The sequence below is a fragment of the Thalassophryne amazonica genome, chromosome 6 (genome assembly GCF_902500255.1).
Source record: "Thalassophryne amazonica chromosome 6, fThaAma1.1, whole genome shotgun sequence".
NCBI classification, from domain to species: domain Eukaryota; kingdom Metazoa; phylum Chordata; class Actinopteri; order Batrachoidiformes; family Batrachoididae; genus Thalassophryne; species Thalassophryne amazonica.
In genome coordinates, this window is record NC_047108.1 from 94,398,769 (window position 1) to 94,418,322 (window position 19,554).

Genomic DNA, 19,554 nt, shown 5'->3' on the forward strand with positions numbered 1-19,554 from the left:
TTCAATTAATTTACAATTTTTATTGTATGATTTCATCAATATTTTCATAAATGAGTTATATGCTACATTAACATCACTGACATAAACTTCTTCCCAGTTTTGGTTTTAAGGTCATATTTTAATGCCTCTAAGGCTTTTACTGACTTATCTCTTTTAAAGTTTATATCAGTTTTTTTGTTGTACCTATTTTTATATTTAAATATTGAAAAAATTGGTAAATGGTCGCTAATATCTGTCATGAAGATCCCATTCTTGATAATTTCATCTGTTCTGTTTGTAAATATATTATCAATTACCGTTGCACTTTGCGATGTAATTCTGGTTGGTTTTGTTATCAAGGGGTAATAACCCCAAACTATACATTGTATTCACAAAATCACTTAATCTTTGGCAGCTGGAGCTTTCTATGTTAATATTAAAGTCCCCACACATAAAAAGCGTTTTGTTTTTAATTTGATGGAATAATTCAATTATTTTATCTGTAAATTTCACAACACAAGAATCTGGTGCTCTGTATACACAACTAATTAAAATATTCTTAGATGTTTCATGTACAGTTCCACTGTTACAATTTCTATGACATCATTCATAATTGTCATTTCTTCAACAATTGTACACATCAGATCTGTTTTTGTATACAGAGCAATACCACCGCCTTTTTTATATCTTCTGTTTACAAAATACAGCTCATATCCCTCCATTTGAACTTCATCCATGAGATCATCTTTAAGCCAAGATTCAGTGATTGCAACAATACTAAATCTATTTTTAAACTGATTTAAATAATCTTTTATTTGTGACATTTTACAATACAAGCTTCGACTGTTTTATATGTAGAGTGACAGGGTATCTTCTGCAATTTTTTCACTATTCAGCTGTTCTACCGTATAATACTCACAACCAATCGTTTTTAAGTCAAATATACTTTCATCAATATTAGTGTCTATGTCATATATTTTATCCTCTGTTTCCATGTTTGATCTGATTTTTTGTTGGTCCAATTACCAACAGATGTTATATTTGATTGTCTATTCAGGTCTGTATTTCGTAAGGTCCTCCATGTTTTTGATTTGTATACCGTTTGTTCCTTCTTTCACTCTAATCCACACCCTACAATTCCAGACCCATGTAGCAACAATATGTTTCTGTTTTCTTAGTAGTTTTGCTTCCCTAGCAATATCTGCATTTTTTTTTGTTAGATGCTCATTTATATAGACACTCGTTCCTTTCAAATTCTTTGCCTGTCTTAATAACTCATATTTATATTTTCTGCTTGTAAATCGTATAACAATGTTAGATAGTTTATTTTTTCTATCTTTAGTTGGAATAGTATAACAGTCTGATATTGTCTTGATGGATGACAACACCTTTTTGATATAAAAGTTTGTAACTTGTTGTTCCAATGATTGTCTTTCTTCAGGTGGTGCATCCTCCCCACTGGCTCCACCAGAATCCACCACCCTTGCATATGTCCGATGCCTTGTTTCTAGTCCAGATATTATAACGTCATCTTTTCTAGTAAATTGTTCAAGTTCATCTACACGTTGCTCAAGTTTCTTCTTCACAGACTAAGGTTAATTATGGAGTTCCACAAGGTTCTGTGCTAGGACCAATTTTATTCACTTTATACATGCTTCCCTTAGGCAGTATTATTAGACGGCATTGCTTAAATTTTCATTGTTACGCAGATGATACCCAGCTTTATCTATCCATGAAGCCAGAAGACACACACCAATTAGCTAAACTGCAGGATTGTCTTACAGACATAAGGACATGGATGATCTCTAATTTCCTGCTTTTAAACTCAGATAAAACTGAAGTTATTGTACTTGGCCCCACAAATCTTAGAAACATGGTGTCTAACCAGATCCTTACTCTGGATGGCATTACCCTGACCTCTAGTAATACTGTGAGAAATCTTGGAGTCATTTTTAATCAGGATATGTCATTCAAAGCGCATATTAAACAAATATGTAAGACTGCTTTTTTGCATTTACGCAATATCTCTAAAATTAGAAAGGTCTTGTCTCAGAGTGATGCTGAAAAACTAATTCATGTATTTATTTCCTCTAGGCTGGACTATTGTAATTCATTATTATCAGGTTGTCCTAAAAGTTCCCTGAAAAGCCTTCAGTTAATTCAAAATGCTGCAGCTAGAGTACTAACGGGGACTAGAAGGAGAGAGCATATGTCACCCATATTGGCCTCTCTTCATTGGCTTCCTGTTAATTCTAGAATAGAATTTAAAATTCTTCTTCTTACTTATAAGGTTTTGAATAATCAGGTCCCATCTTATCTTAGGGACCTCATAGTACCATATCACCCCAATAGAGCGCTTCGCTCTCAGACTGCAGGCTTACTTGTAGTTCCTAGGGTTTGTAAGAGTAGAATGGGAGGCAGAGCCTTCAGCTTTCAGGCTCCTCTCCTGTGGAACCAGCTCCCAATTCGGATCAGGGAGACAGACACCCTCTCTACTTTTAAGATTAGGCTTAAAACTTTCCTTTTTGCTAAAGCTTATAGTTAGGGCTGGATCAGGTGACCCTGAACCATCCCTTAGTTATGCTGCTATAGACTTAGACTGCCTGGGGGGTTCCCATAATGCACTGAGTGTTTCTTTCTCTTTTTGCTCTGTATGCACCACTCTGCATTTAATCATTAGTGATTGATCTCTGCTCCCCTCCACAGCATGTCTTTTTCCTGGTTCTCTCCCTCAGCCCCAACCAGTCCCAGCAGAAGACTGCCCCTCCCTGAGCCTGGTTCTGCTGGAGGTTTCTTCCTGTTAAAAGGGAGTTTTTCCTTCCCACTGTCGCCAAGTGCTTGCTCACAGGGGGTCGTTTTGACCACTGGGGTTTTTACGTAATTATTGTATGGCCTTGCCTTACAATATAAAGCGCCTTGGGGCAACTGTTTGTTGTGATTTGGCGCTATATAAATTGATTGATTGATTGAACGTGCGCATTGACTCACATGTACGGTTATTCCACCAGCTGATCACTGGTCCACAACGTGAATTCTTCCTTCCAGAACAGCTCTTTATATAATCATTTTTGATTCATCTACCCGTTGCCACATGTACAGAAGGACTGGATTGTCATTCCTACACTCATATTGTTATATTTAATACAAAATAATAAACGCATGCAGCAGCTGCTGATGCTGCATTCAAGTACCATCAGAAATTACACAACTTTTTTGTTGTTTCAAATTCAACAGATGCTTGTGGCAAAATAATTAATTATATCCACACAAAAGATTAATTCTGGCCTATGTAAGGTGCCTGAGCCCATTGAAGCTGCTCCCCCACACAGATAAAAAAAAAAATCTTGCTTGGATTACAGGGCAAACAAAGTAATTTCCGACGGTACATGAAGCAGCAGCAGCCTCGGCGCTCACAAACCGGCTTCTGCACTGTCTGAAAATGTTCAGCTGCTCCAACGAAGTCAAATTAAACAATAACGTGAGAAAAAGTAAACAAATGATTAAAAAACGTCAAGAACGACAGCAAAACGAGACAGACGAATTGAAGTTTTTGTTGCCCTTCGTTCAACTTTTTCAACAGTTTAAAGAACCTGATGTAGCGCCAGCTGCAGGAACGAGGCTTCGCGAAGGTTAAACGATGTCAACGACAGTCAACAAAAGTCCAGATTTCTTGTTTCGTCAGGGCTTCGTCACCCTTCGTTAAGTGCCGTGTCACTGGGCCTTTAGATAAAAGCCTAGATTTGATGTTTCAATTCAGCTACAATTTTGGCAAATTGTAGCTGAACTTTCGGGTCTCCTTTTAAAGAAAATCCTCATATAAAATCAACAATAATGAAAATAATAATATTAAAGCAACCAGAGCTCTGGTATCGGATCGGAAAAATATCGGTATCGGCAGATATCCAAATTCAGGTATCGGGATCAGATTAGAAGCGAAAAATTGTGGATCGGTGCATCCCTATCATCAACATGCCCATTCTCTGTAAGTCCTCCAGGTGCTATTCACACATTGGCTTAAGACATTACACAGACTTTTTGCTGGCATGAGAAAGTCCATTAAATGTCCAGTCCAACTGAATAAGACATTTTCACATACAGTTCCTCATGTTAACATCTAGTTAAGTACAGGGTTGCAGTGTGAAAATGGCATTAAAGGAGTGTATCTTCACCCCTGGTGATGCCACAGCATATTTGACCTGAAAAACTTCCCTTTGACAACAGTTTAACAACCTGGAAAATCTGTGGGTCTGCTGTCAGCATAATGGCTGTGACCTCCTGAAATGATTCTCATCTAGTTACTTGTCTAACTGAGCCACACACATCCACGTATCTGCTGTTCCCTAAAAACTCTGATTAACAGCACTGCACTTTTGTCTCAGCTCTGATTAATGCCTTTGAATCATCTTTAACTAACATAATATAGTCTTTAATGAACATGCTACTAATCAGAAGCAAGTACACAGCCTGAATGGCCTGGGAAAGGGGCTCATTTCTCTTTGGGTATAAGCTGGGTTAAATGTTACCATTTAATTTACCTGCTTCATTTTTGTATAAGTGATACATATTAATTTGAGGTATTGCATTTTTCAAGTAAACTGATTTGATGAAACTTTGTACCTTCAATTTCATACTGTTTTGGATTTGGTAGCACGTGATACCAGCACATGCTCCCAGACCTGACCTGCTATCTTTGCAAATAAGCCTGTGCTCTTCTAATGTAAAACACAAAAAAGTACATTGGGTTATAAGATATCATCCAAATAGGACACGCATGGATATTTAACATTTCCTAGGTCAGTGGTGTAACATTAAAATTAGATCTCCTGTGGACTGGAAGCCAGAATTAGAGAGTGGAAAATCTATAATCATGCCTTTAATAGTTAGGACTGACCATCAGCTTTTCAGTCTCATCAGAGATGAAGACCATAATTCTCCATGGCCTCAGAATGTGAATAATTTATCCAAATTTTTACAATGCTCTGCTTTGTAATCATTAAAATGGCAATACAAAGATATCTAGTGCAACTTCTCCTCAATGAAATGCCCAAACACGGTATTTTATGACACCAGTATTCCAAATAATATCCAAACAAAGCACAAGATGGGCTGTGGGATAACACGTAGCTTCTTTACTTATGATTGTAACTTCTGAGAGGACTTTAAATTGTAAAGACTTTCACTGCAGTTTGACAGGAACCACAGGCTTCGATTTATGGGTCATGGGTCATGGTTATGGGTCGATTTATCAGCTCTTGTGTAGCCATGGTAGCAGGCATGTGATAAATACAGTAGTATGTAAAGGCCCGGTACCATTGGGGAGAGGATTAATTGCACATGAATTGAGTATACAAATTCGGCCATTCGTTGTCGTCTGCAACAAAATTGGCCAAAAATGACAAATGTCTCAGTATGAGTTACGGATATATTAATAATGTATAGCAAATATATGACAAACAATCACGGATGTATAACGCATGTATTGAGAATGCATTGCGCACGTGTGGCAGCAACAGCAGTTGTATTGTGCGTGCGTGGCATCTGCATTGCAATCATAACAGAAGCGCACTCGGGCCTGTAGGCATCACTGTTCACACCAACACCACAGCCTCTGGAGCAATTGCTGGACTTGGACACGTTGATTGGTATGTTGTTGGATGGCAGCAACTATCACACTACGTCTTTGGGGATACATAACTACATCTGTACTTCTCCACAGCTGGACTGGCAGTGACTGGCAGGTATGTAGATTTCTGTTTGTTATGCATTCGTAAATTGTCCGCAAATCAGATGCAAAGCAGACGTAATACAAACGCTTTATTCGTGGGCAGTTTGTATGCATTCGCCACAATGTATTTTAGTTTGTGATGTGGACGTGATCAGCACACTATATATCCATTTTACACACTGTCCCAGTCCGCTGCCAAGCCGCAATACTCCGTCAGTTGTGGATATCAGTGGATAACGGCGACTATACAGCACATAGATTATGTACTGAGTATGTAAGGTGGCTGTCATCCACAACCAAAATTTTGTGCAGCTCAAAAATTCTGTCAACGGGAAAACATGCCTCTGTGGATACCTGTGGACGTTTGCGGATGTCAGCTGACTCATACAAGCATGTTTCACGGATATTGTGGATGTTTAGCGAATATGAACCAATTTTGTGCACAATTCATACGCAAATCTTCCTAAACACCAGTGGGACGGGGCCTTAAAAGTTTGGGCACCCTGATGATTTCCATGATTTTTCTTTATAAATCATTGGTTGTTTGGATCAGCAATGTCAGTTAAATATATCATATAACAGACAAACACAGTGATAATTGAGAAGTGAAATGAAGTTTATAGGATTTACAGAAAGTGTGCAATAAATCTTTAAACAAAATTAGCAGGTGCATAAATTTGGGCACCCCAACAGAAAAAATACATCAATATTTAGTAGATCCTCCTTTTGCAGAAATAACATCCTCTAAACACTTTCTATAGCTTTCATTGAGAGTCTGGATTCTTGTTGAAGGTATTTTGGAACATTCTTCTTTACAAAACATCTCAGGTTTGTTGGTTTCTGAGCATGGACAGCCCGCTTAAAATCATACCAAAAATTTTCAATAATATTCAGGTCTGGGGACTGAGATTGCCATTCCAGAATGGTGTTCCTCTTGTTCTCTTGTTCCTCTGCATGAATGCCTTAGTAGATTTTGAGCAGTGTTTAGGGTCATTGTCTTGTTGAAAGATCCAGCCCCAGCGCAACTTCAACTTTGTCACTGATTCATGAACATTGTTCTCAAGAAACTGCTGATATTGACTGGAATCCATTTGACCCTCAACTTTAACATGATTCCCAGTACCTGCACTGGCCACACAGCATGATGGAACCACCTCCAAATTTTACTGGAGGTAGCAGGTGTTTCTCTTAGAATGCTGTTATTTTTCAGCCATGCATACTGCCCCTTATGTCCAAATAACTCAATTTTAGTTTCATCAGTCCACAGCACCTTATTCCAAAATGAGCTCGCTTGTCGAAATGTGCTTTAGCATACCTCAAGCGACTCTTTGTGGCGTGTATGCAGAAAAGGCTTCCTCTGCCTTACAGCATCATACAGCATCTCTTTGTGCAAAGTGCACTCTATAGTTTTATTTGTTATTATCTATCGTCCACCTGGTCGTTACTGTGAGTTTCTCTGTGAATTTCAGACCTTTTGTCTGACTTAGTGCTTAGCTCAGATAAGATAATTATAGTGGGCGATTTTAACATCCACACAGATGCTGAGAATGACAGCCTCAACACTGCATTTAATCTATTATTAGACTCTATTGGCTTTGCTCAAAAAGTAAATGAGTCCACCCACCACTTTAATCATATCTTAGATCTTGTTCTGACTTATGGTATGGAAATAGAAGACTTAACAGTATTCCCTGAAAACTCCCTTCTGTCTGATCATTTCTTAATAACATTTACATTTACTCTGATGGACTACCCAGCAGTGGGGAATAAGTTTCATTACACTAGAAGTCTTTCAGAAAGCGCTGTAACTAGGTTTAAGGATATGATTCCTTCTTTATGTTCTCTAATGCCATATACCAACACAGTGCAGAGTAGCTACCTAAACTCTGTAAGTGAGATAGAGTATCTCGTCAATAGTTTTACATCCTCATTGAAGACAACTTTGGATGCTGTAGCTCCTCTGAAAAAGAGAGCTTTAAATCAGAAGTGCCTGACTCCGTGGTATAACTCACAAACTCGCAGCTTAAAGCAGATAACCCGTAAGTTGGAGAGGAAATGGCGTCTCACTAATTTAGAAGATCTTCACTTAGCCTGGAAAAAGAGTCTGTTGCTCTATAAAAAAGCCCTCCGTAAAGCTAGGACATCTTACTACTCATCACTAATTGAAGAAAATAAGAACAACCCCAGGTTTCTTTTCAGCACTGTAGCCAGGCTGACAAAGAGTCAGAGCTCTATTGAGCTGAGTATTCCATTAACTTTAACTAGTAATGACTTCATGACTTTCTTTGCTAACAAAATTTTAACTATTAGAGAAAAAATTACTCATAACCATCCCAAGACGTATCGTTATCTTTGGCTGCTTTCAGTGATGCCGGGTATTTGGTTAGACTCTTTCTCTCAGATTGTTCTGTCTGAGTTATTTTCATTAGTTACTTCATCCAAACCATCAACATGTTTATTAGACCCCATTCTACCAGGCTGCTCAAGGAAGCCCTACCATTATTTAATGCTTCGATCTTAAATATGATCAATCTATCTTTGTTAGTTGGCTATGTACCACAGGCTTTTAAGGTGGCAGTAATTAAACCATTACTTAAAAAGCCATCACTTGACCCAGCTATCTTAGCTAATTATAGGCCAATCTCCAACCTTCCTTTCTCTCAAAAATTCTTGAAAGGATAGTTGTAAAACAGCTAACTGATCATCTGCAGAGGAATGGTCTATTTGAAGAGTTTCAGTCAGGTTTTAGAATTCATCATAGTACAGAAACAGCATTAGTGAAGGTTACAAATGATCTTCTTATGGCCTCGGACAGTGGACTCACCTCTGTGCTTGTTCTGTTAGACCTCAGTGCTGCTTTTGATACTGTTGACCATAAAATTTTATTACAGAGATTAGAGCATGCCATAGGTATTAAAGGCACTGCGCTGCGGTGGTTTGAATCATATTTGTCTAATAGATTACAATTTGTTCATGTAAATGGGGAATCTTCTTCACAGACTAAAGTTAATTATGGAGTTCCACAAGGTTCTGTGCTAGGACCAATTTTATTCACTTTATACATGCTTCCCTTAGGCAGTATTATTAGACGGTATTGCTTAAATTTTCATTGTTACGCAGATGATACCCAGCTTTATCTATCCATGAAGCCAGAGGACACACACCAATTAGCTAAACTGCAGGATTGTCTTACAGACATAAAGACATGGATGACCTCTAATTTCGTGCTTTTAAACTCAGATAAAACTGAAGTTGTTGTACTTGGCCCCACAAATCTTAGAAACATGGTGTCTAACCAGATCCTTACTCTGGATGGCATTACCCTGACCTCTAGTAATACTGTGAGAAATCTTGGAGTCATTTTTGATCAGGATATGTCATTCAAAGCGCATATTAAACAAATATGTAGGACTGCTTTTTTGCATTTACGCAATATCTCTAAAATCAGAAAGGTCTTGTCTCAGAGTGATGCTGAAAAACTAATTCATGCATTTATTTCCTCTAGGCTGGACTATTGTAATTCATTATTATCAGGTTGTCCTAAAAGTTCCCTAAAAAGCCTTCAGTTAATTCAAAATGCTGCAGCTAGAGTACTGACGGGGACTAGAAGGAGAGAGCATATCTCACCCATATTGGCCTCTCTTCATTGGCTTCCTGTTAATTCTAGAATAGAATTTAAAATTCTTCTTCTTACTTATAAGGTTTTGAATAATCAGGTCCCATCTTATCTTAGGGACCTCGTAGTACCATATCACCCCAATAGAGCGCTTCGCTCTCAGACTGCAGGCTTACTTGTAGTTCCTAGGGTTTGTAAGAGTAGAATGGGAGGCAGAGCCTTCAGCTTTCAGGCTCCTCTCCTGTGGAACCAGCTCCCAATTCAGATCAGAGAGACAGACACCCTCTCTACTTTTAAGATTAGGCTTAAAACTTTCCTTTTTGCTAAAGCTTATAGTTAGGGCTGGATCAGGTGACCCTGAATCATCCCTTAGTTATGCTGCTATAGACGTAGACTGCTGGGGGGTTCCCATGATGCACTGTTTCTTTCTCTTTTTGCTCTGTATGCACCACTCTGCATTTAATCATTAGTGATCGATCTCTGCTTCCCTCCACAGCATGTCTTTTTCCTGGTTCTCTCCCTCAGCCCCAACCAGTCCCAGCAGAAGACTGCCCCTCCCTGAGCCTGGTTCTGCTGGAGGTTTCTTCCTGTTAAAAGGGAGTTTTTCCTTCCCACTGTAGCCAAGTGCTTGCTCACAGGGGGTCGTTTTGACCGTTGGGGTTTTACATAATTATTGTATGGCCTTGCCTTACAATATAAAGCGCCTTGGGGCAACTGTTTGTTGTGATTTGGCGCTATATAAAAAAATTGATTGATTGATTGATTATAGTTGAACGATGCACAGATTCACTGTCTGCAGCAAGATCATGTTGTAGGTCTTTGGAGGAGGTCTGTGGGTTGACTATGACTGTTCTTACCATCCTTCCAGCTTATCTGAGATTTTTCTTGGCCTGCCACTTCGGGCCTTAACTGGTACTGTGCCTGCGGTCTTCCTCACAGTGGAAACTGACAGCTGAAATCTCTGAGATAGTTTTTTGTATCCTTCCCCTAAACCATGATGTTGAACAATCTTTGTTTTCAGGTCATTTGAGAGGAGTTTAGAGGATCCTATGTTGCCACTCATTAGAAGAGATGCAAAGAAGGGAAACATTTGCAGATGGCCACCTTAAATACCCTTTCTCATGATTGGATTGACCTGTGTAAAGAGGCCAAGGGTCAGTGAGCTTACCAAACCAGTTTTGTGTTCCAGTAATTACTTCTAAATGAAACGGAGGCGTTCTTTGTCTCGCTCGAACAGCGAATCGGTCGTGACGCACAAAGCCTCAGCGCCGGTTTCCATGACAAAATCTCTTGTTAAAAGTGAAATCTGCCGGAAAATGGTTGATGTCCAGCTCTTGTGATAACAAGAGAAAGTGCACACGACGGTCCCAGCTCCACACAGCCATCCGTTTAGAAATAATCCGGTGGTTCGTGCCTGTCATCGCGGCTCGGAGCACAGCGCGCCGAGCGCCATTGTGGGCCGTCCTTAAAGCTGTAGTAATAGTCCTTATTCTCTGTGAAGCCCGTAAAATTTTCACCGAAAGCCAGATAAATTTTTCGAATGGTTTCCAGGTGCCAGTCTCTAACAGCTTCTGAAAAAATTATGATGAAAAAAAAAACCCAAATCATTCCGCCATTTCCAGACAATGAAAATCCGATGAACTACAAGTAAGCCTGCAGTCTGAGAGCGAAGCGCTCTATTGGGGTGATATGGTACTATGAGGTCCCTAAGATAAGATGGGACCTGATTATTCAAAACCTTATAAGTAAGAAGAAGAATTTTAAATTCTATTCTAGAATTAACAGGAAGCCAATGAAGAGAGGCCAATATGGGTGAGATATGCTCTCTCCTTCTAGTCCCCGTTAGTACTCTAGCTGCAGCATTTTGAATTAACTGAAGGCTTTTCAGGGAACTTTTAGGACAACCTGATAATAATGAATTACAATAGTCCAGCCTAGAGGAAATAAATGCATGAATTAGTTTTTCAGCATCACTCTGAGACAAGACCGTTCTAATTTTAGAGATATTGCGTAAATGCAAAAAAGCAGTCCTACATATTTGTTTAATATGTGCTTTGAATGACATATCCTGATCAAAAATGACTCCAAGATTTCTCACAGTATTACTAGAGGTCAGGGTAATGTCATCCAGACTAAGGATCTGGTTAGACACCATGTTTCTAAGATTTGTGGGGCCAAGTACAATAACTTCAGTTTTATCTGCAGCAGGAAATTAGAGGTCATCCATGTCTTTATGTCTGTAAGACAATCCTGCAGTAGATTGATCATATTTAAGATCGAAGCATTAAATAATGGTAGGGCTTCCTTGAGCAGCCTGGTAGGAATGGGGTCTAATAGACATGTTGATGGTTTGGATGAAGTAACTAATGAAAATAACTCAGACAGAATAACTCAGACTCCTGAACTAGTTAACAAAAACAAGACATATAGTCTAGGGGAGGTGATGGTCTAGTGGTTAAACACTGGGCTTGAGACCAGAGGCTCCTTGGTTAAAATCCCAGCCTGACCGGAAAATCACAAAGGGCCCTTGGGCAAGGTCCTTAATCCCCTAGTTGCTCCTGGTGTGTAGTGAGCGCCTTGTGTGGCAGCACCCTGATATCGGGGTGAATGTGAGCATTATTGTAAAACGCTTTGAGTGTCTGATGCAGATGGAAAAGCGCTGTACAAATACAGTCCATTTACCATAGAAAATACGGTAATTCTCAAGATCATCAAAGTAGTGTTTCTAGCTCTTTGCATTTGTTCTGCAAATTAAACTGACATTTCTGTTTTCATCATTTGCCGCAGCTTCATAGTACTGATGTACTCTGTATTTATTATTTTCTGTTTTGATTTCTAATGCAATAGCATAAATTTGCCTTTCTTCAGATGTATGGAGACTATGTTATGCAGTACAGTAAATGCCTCACTGCTTCTGCATCTCTTGTCTGTCTTGCTTCTGCATTTTTCTATGCACGTCTCTTTGCCTGCTCTCCCTCTTGCTGACCTTCTTGTTGCCGTCACCCTCTCCCATTTCCCTCGTTACGTGTCTCATTGCCACCTCCCCCTGCTGCTGCATTGTGCCCACCACAGCTCTTCTGACTCTCTGCCACCAGGACCGGCTGCCTGTGGCATGTAATTGACTTTCTCCCTGCACCGGGAAAGCGGCCGGCCCACACCAAACTGGAGGTGACCCATTTCCCTGGGGCATTCAGCAGTCTCCTAATCAACCATTCTCTGGGGCTGCCTCATCCACTCTGCGATTAGAGCAGCTCTTCCTTTGAGAACTCCATCAATAGGCTGGCAGGCAGCACAGGAGCAAAAGATGGGGTTTATCTCAAAACCTTTGCTTTAGCTCTTAGAGTTCTGAACCTTCTGACTTTGTACCCCACTCCTGTTTGCCTTGTCTGCTATTGTTCTCCCACGTGGTTGGTTTCATCAGACATTGGCAAGTGGGGCTTTTGTCTTAAGATGAGCAACAGACAGGGAGGCAGTCTGTCATGCAGGAAGGCAGATGGGAGAATAGGTAGGCAGAGAGACACAAGTAAGTAAATAGACAAAGGCAACTAGACAGAAGGTACTCATGGGAGACATTAAAAGAGAACTCTGGGGAAAAAAGCGGGAGGCACCGTGCAAGAGCATTAACATGTCTTCAGCACATCATTGCTTGTTGTGCTTTTTAGCAGAAAATTCAGGAGTATTCCCTGTTATTGTCTTAAGAAGAATACACTTGTCTTTCAGCTGGTCTTCTCAACATGTGTAATAGCAGCCTTTGTGTTAATGCTGTCTCACAAAGTTGTTTCACGATTGTAACTTTACGTCTTTTAAACAACGCCAAAAATAGAATGCAATCTTAGGTTAGTCTGATCTTGCAAGGAATCTGGGATGATGATCGCATGATTAAATGAGCAGCCGGCATCTCTCCCCTGCTGTTGGCCTGATTTGGTGCGCAGGAAACGCAGCACTCTGGTCAGAGGATAACCATGTAATCAATGGAATGAAAAACCTGCTCTGCCTATGTGGTTTAAGATGGGTACTGGAGTCTTCAGCGTGCACAAGGTGTACAAAATACACACCAGACAGCCTCAATCGTACATCTCCTCCTTCTCTCTCTTTCTGTCTGTCTCTCTTCACCTGTTCCCCCTCCCCTACTGTACTTGTTTCAAATGCTTTTCTCCCTCATTCCTCCTACTCCCTTCCCCTCTTTTTTGCTCTGATTCTCTCCTCTGCATTTTCTGCCATTCTCTCTCTCTCTCTCTCTCTCTCTCTCTCTCTCTCTCTCTCTCTCTCTCTCTCTCTCTCTCTCTCTCTCTCTCTCTCTCTCTCCCTCCCCTTCCTACCTTCCCTCAGTGTCAGCTGCTGTCACTGTGGCAAAGATGTGACCAATCAGAGCTCACCGCACAGCACCAGCTTCTCCCTCCCTCTTTCATTTCTTCCATTGCCTCTGCTGCTCCTCTTCCTCCTCCTTCTCCTCCTCCTCCTCATCTTCTTCTTCTGTCCCATCTGCCTCTCTTCCACACAACCTTTATCAGCTCACTTCCTGGAGACAGAATGTGATGCATTATGGGAGACAGACGGCTGTCTAACGGGGTTAGTTGTGCTGTGTGTCTTATCACCAGAGACACTGCTAATCTGGTGTGTGTGTTTGTATATCTGTGTGTGGATGTACCACATGAGCTGATGAAGTCTTGCATGCATGCATGTGCGTGCGCGCGCACACACACACACACACACACACAGAACCTCGCAGTCTTGCTCTCATTTTCTCAGTGGAGGCGGAGAAGGCTGACGAGACATATTTATGTTTGTCAGTCTCTGCCACGAGAATACGATTTGCATGATATAAGCATATTTTATCCTGAATGTACTGTTTTGCACTGTATCCTCTTTACAACCCACTTCTGTATTGACTGTTTTTGCTGAGTTCAAAAGAAGGATTCCCTTGTCTTCCACCCTTCACAATTACTGACTCTTACCTACTAGCTAAAAATATTAATACTGATTATATCTGCCTGTAGTTAAATTGTGTGTGTGTGTGTTTTACACTTCAGTGTGCTCCTTGCTTTCAGGTGCTGATATGCATATACAATGAGCGGACTGGGGGAGAACTCCATGGAGCCTCTAAGCTCAGAAAACCGGAAACGCAAACTGTCCACTTGTGACACTCCAGGTTTAGGGTAAGTACATCAGCTCAACACAAGTGGAGGGAAATTGAGGTCAGTGGTTTCCATCTCCCAAATTGATTCCTCCCTTAATTTGTCCTATAATTGGAAACAAATGTACTCAAACAAGTGGTTGAAAAATAGAGTAGATTAAATGTGCTGTATGAGAGTTGTTTTTGTAATAGTTTCAACAGGTTTCATAAAAACCTGTTCAAGAATAAAATGCTCCAACTTGCAACATTAACTAGTTATTTTAAAAAATATCACCAGATATGGTTGATCTGGTCAGTTGTATTCTTACCCCCCCCCCTTTTTTTTTTTTTTTTTGCCTCTTCAAAGAAAAGCCATTCTTTGAAGAGCTGTCCCAAAGTTCAACGTTATCAACATGTTGACAATTGGTTCACTTTTTACTCCAGTAATCCTGCTATAAAGAATCACTGCAAATGGCTACAATCAATCAATCAATGTTTATTTATAGAGCCCTTTACAACACTCAAGGTGACCAAAGTGCTTTACCGTAGAATAAAAACAATAAAGAATAAAAAATAATTAAAAACATATTAAAACAGTTGCAAGATACGAAAACACAATAGTGCCGCGTTCACACCGGGCGCGATCAGACGCTACAAATTCGCGTGGGTCGCCAGGCGACGGACGCGCCTCCTTCGCCCGGTGTGTCGCTCTGCTTGGGTGGACTTTCGCTGCGAAAATTCGCCCCGGTGCGTCATCAAATAGGAGGAGCTTCCATTCCGCTCGCCGGCTCCGGTTGTCAGTCAAGCTAACATGACGGACCTTGATCACACGGAGCGAGTTGCTGTGGAAAGCTCCCAATACAGAGTATCATTATTTGCTGCAGGAGCTGTGTCTGGGTGACGGCCGCTTTCAGTTGTGCTTCCTACTCTGCGGGACCCAGTTTGAGGATCAACTGTCCGTTCACGCGCGCACATGTAAACAATAAAATAAAAAAAAAAGAAACTCCGCTGCTTGCTGCAGCTGGCTCTTCCCCAAAAAACTCTGTCATAATTGTGTTTAGAAACCAGTCACCATTTGTTTTATTATACATCTGTGTAGTTAATTAATAAAATATTCTCTACTGACGATTCGCTCGCACGCACGTAAAAAAGAAAGAAAAAAAGAAACTCCGCTGTTTGCTGCTGGCTGCTCCTCGCTCTTTCCCAAAAAAAACTGTCATAATTGTGTTTAGAAGCCAGTCACCATTTGCTTTATTATACAGCTGTGTAGTTAATAAGTAAAATAATCTCCAGGATGATTCGCGCGCGCGCATGTAAAATAAAAATAAAAAGAAACTCCGCTCCACGCTGCCGTGGTGCTGCTGCTCGCTCCAAAAACTCTGTCATGATTGTGAAATAAAGGACAAAAGAGACATATAAGTCCTGCTCACAGGCTGCTACCAGATACAGGACATGTTCACATCTTCAGTCAAACTCCAGACATCTCCACGTCACTACATATTCAGTCCCTGATTGGTTATCGTGGCGCGACGAGACGAAAAAGTTCAGATTTTTGAACTTGGGGAGGAGGGCGACGTGACGCGACGCAATATCGCGCCACAAACGCACAAAACGCTCAAAATCGCTTCACTCGCGTCGCTTCACTCGTGCCGATCGCGTCGCGCTGCACGGTTTGGTGCCAAAACGTGTCCTTACATAGGGATTACATGGCAACCTGTGGCTGCAGTCGCTCGCGTCGCGCCCGGTGTGAACGCGGCATAGAAGGTAAAGTGTCAGTGTGTTACTCAGTGTTAAAAGCCAGCCTGAATAAATAAGTTTTGAGCCTTGACTTAAAAAGACCATCAGTTATAGAACGCATATCAGAGGGCAGTTTAATCCAGAGTCTGGGCCCAGCAACAGAGAAGGCCCAATCCCCCCAGGGCTTGAACTTGGTTCTGGGGAATTCCAGTGGCAGCTGATTGGTGGACCTCAAGGTTCGGTCTGAGTTGCGAACATTCAGAAGTTTGGACAGATAAGAAGGGGCAAGGCCGTTTCGGGATTTAAAAACAAACAGTAAAATTTTTAAATCAACTCTAAAAGAAACAGGAAGCCAGTGCAAAGAATAAAGGACTGGACACCGTTTTCCATCCACAGCAAAAACCACCAATATTAGCCGCTGTTGCTACTGGACATCTCAGTTCCCCTATTATGAGAAAACATTTGTCTATAAAATCAGTCTGATGCAGTGCTTTCTGAAATACAGGGACATCCAAAATTTGTCTTACCTTATTTTAGCACATGGAAACAATTGCAGCATGTTAGCTGTCATTTGGTGGACAGGCGAAGGAAATCTTCTTGATCATGTGTGAATTTTGTTTCTAGTCCGCAGCGCATGCCATTTGCAAGCACCCAACCAAAGAGTGCATGTACTGTGTCTCTGTTGGATTTTCATGAAGGAGCTACTTCAGGTCATCCACAAGTCAAAATGACCAAGTGATTGACAGAATATGGAGAGAGTGTCAGCGAAATTCATGCCAAAGCAACTGACGGCGCAGAATAAATGGCATCTGGGAGTCCCGCAGCCGCTTATTCTGCTCAACTGATTCTGCCTTTTCAGGCTAAACAGAACACTCCTGTGATTTCTCAGACTCCCCACTGTCTCACACACACTTCTTCCAGTGGTTCTGCCATTGACAGAAGCATTTCTGAAAACTTGCTTTGGAATAGTGTCCAGCTGGGCTATCACGTTCCATATGAAGTCTTCTTGCGACTGAACTTGCGTTCCTTTTAATGTTGTTTTGAACAGCTAAAAATCAGAGAAAACCATATCAGTAGAATAGGAAGCCTGCCGAATTACAACCCCAATTCCAATGAAGTTGGGACGTTGTGTAAAATGTAAATTAAAAACAGAATACAGTGATTTGTAAATCCTCTTCAACCTATATTCAATTGAATACACCACAAAGACAAAATATTTAATGTTCAAACTGATAAACTTTATTTTTTTTTTCTGCAAATATTTGCTCATTTTGAAATGGATGCATGTAACACGTTTCCAAAAAGCTAGGACAGTGATATGTCGACCATAGTGTTACATCACCTTTCCTTCTGACAACACTCAATAAGCGTTTGGGAACTGAGGACACTAATTGTTGAACCTTTGTAGGTGGAATTCTTTCCCATTCTTACTTGATGTACGACTTCAGTTGTTCAACAGTCCAGGGTCTCTGTTGTCGTATTTTGCGCTTCATAATGCGCCATACATTTTCAGTGGGTGACATGTCTGGACTGCAGGCAGGCCAGTCTAGTAATCACACTCTTTTACTACGAAGCCACGCTGTTGTAACACGTGCAGAATGTGGCTTGGCACTGTCTTGCTGAAATACTAAGCAGGGATGTCCCTGAAAAAGACGTTGCATGGATGGCAGCATGTGTTGCCCCAAAACCTGGATCTACCTTTCAGCATTGATGGTGCCATCACAGATGTGTAAGTTGCCCATGCTATGGGCACTAACACACCCCATACCATCACAGATGCTGGCTTTTGAACTTTGCGCTGGTAAACAATCTGGATGGTCTTTTTCCTCTTTTGTCCGGAGGACACAACGTCCATGATTTCCAAAAACAATTTGAAATGTGGCCTCATTAGATCACAGCACACTTTTCCACTTTGTGTCTGTCCATTTCAAATGAGCTCAGGCCGACAGAAGACGGCGGCATTTCTGGATGTTGTTGATGTTGTTGTGAAAGTGTCGTGACACGGACCCACAACAGGGGGCGTTAATGAACGGACAATGGATAAGCCAAAAAGCAACAATTTAATGTTGTGAATCACACAACGATGTACAGACAATAACAATACAGTGACTGTCAATCATACAGCAGGTGACGTGTGGACAGGCTTGACGATAGAAGACGCCTGGCGAGAAAAAGCCGGATCCACACAGCTTCCACCGCCAACGGAGCTGAAGAACACCGGAGCCGCCAAGCCCTGCGCCCCAGGTGGCCGCTGTCTTCAGCAGTCAGACCCGGTACTGCTGGCAGAGAACAGAGACAGTCCAGATGAGTGTGAGGTCGCACACTCAGTAATCCCACAGTCTGTATTCAGTAAAGGAGGGAGAACCTCCACCTCCAATCACACACTCGTGCAGCTCCTGAGTTAACCACTTATCTGAGTGGGGTGTGAGGCGAAGCCGTCGCAGTCCACACCAAACGCCAACTCCGCAGATAAGGCACACCACAGGAAAACGGCTGCAAAAAGAGATCAGACTAATACTCAAAGTTTAAGTCAGCAGAGAAAATGACCTGATTGGTAGTTGATTTCTCGGCGGGGAGGTGGAGTTGCAGTCCGGCCTTTATGGTGGTGGTGATGAGTAGTGGATGAGTGACAGCTGGTACGGATGATGAGTGACAGCTGTCACTCCTGGTCGCTGTGACGCCCTCTCGTGCTTGAAGCCCGCACTTCAAGCAGGGCGCCATCTTGTGGTGGTGGGCCAGCAGTACCTCCTCTTCAGCGGCCCACTTTGCATGGTAGAGTTTTAACTTGCACTTGTAGATGTAGCGACGAACTGTGTTAACTGACAATTGTTTTCTGAAGTGTTCCTGAGCCGACGCGGTAAGATCCTTTACACAGTGATGTCAGTTTTTAATGCAGTGCCGCCTGAGGGATCGAAGGTTACGGGCGTTCCATGTTGGTTTTCCGCCTTGCCGCTTACGTGTAGAAAGTTCTCCAGATTCTCTGAATCTTCTGATTATATTATGGACTTTAGATGATGGAATCTCTAAATTCCTTGTAATTGAACGTTGAGAAATATTGTTCTTTAACTGTTGGTCTATTTTTTCACTCGCCCCATCTTTGCTTGTGAACTGCTGAGCCTTTTGGGGATGCTCCTTTTAAACCCAGTCATGACACTCACCTGTTTCAAATTAACCTGTTCACCTGTGGAATGTTCCAAACAGGTGTTCTTTGAGTATTTTTGAGTATTTATCAACTTTCCCAGTCTTTTGTTGCCACTGTCCCAGCTTTTTTGAAATACGTTGCAGACCTCCATTTCAAAATGAGTAAATATTTGCACAAAAACAAAAAGGTCTGTCAGTTTGAACATTAAATATCTTGTCTTTGTGGTGTATTTAGTTGAATAT

At 41.3% G+C, this 19,554-nt stretch overlaps 1 protein-coding gene across 3 annotated transcripts in view; it reads left to right on the plus strand.

Moving 5' to 3' along the window:
• The window catches only part of LOC117512666 (nuclear receptor coactivator 3-like), a 179,868-nt gene that overhangs the window by 131,251 nt on the left and 29,063 nt on the right, over positions 1–19,554 (plus strand). For all 3 annotated transcript variants that reach the window (XM_034172814.1, XM_034172815.1, XM_034172816.1), the window contains exon 3: positions 14,369–14,476. In XM_034172814.1, coding sequence (XP_034028705.1) covers positions 14,388–14,476 — 89 coding nt within the window. In that variant the 5' untranslated portion in view covers positions 14,369–14,387. The remainder of the gene's footprint in view (positions 1–14,368; positions 14,477–19,554) is intronic.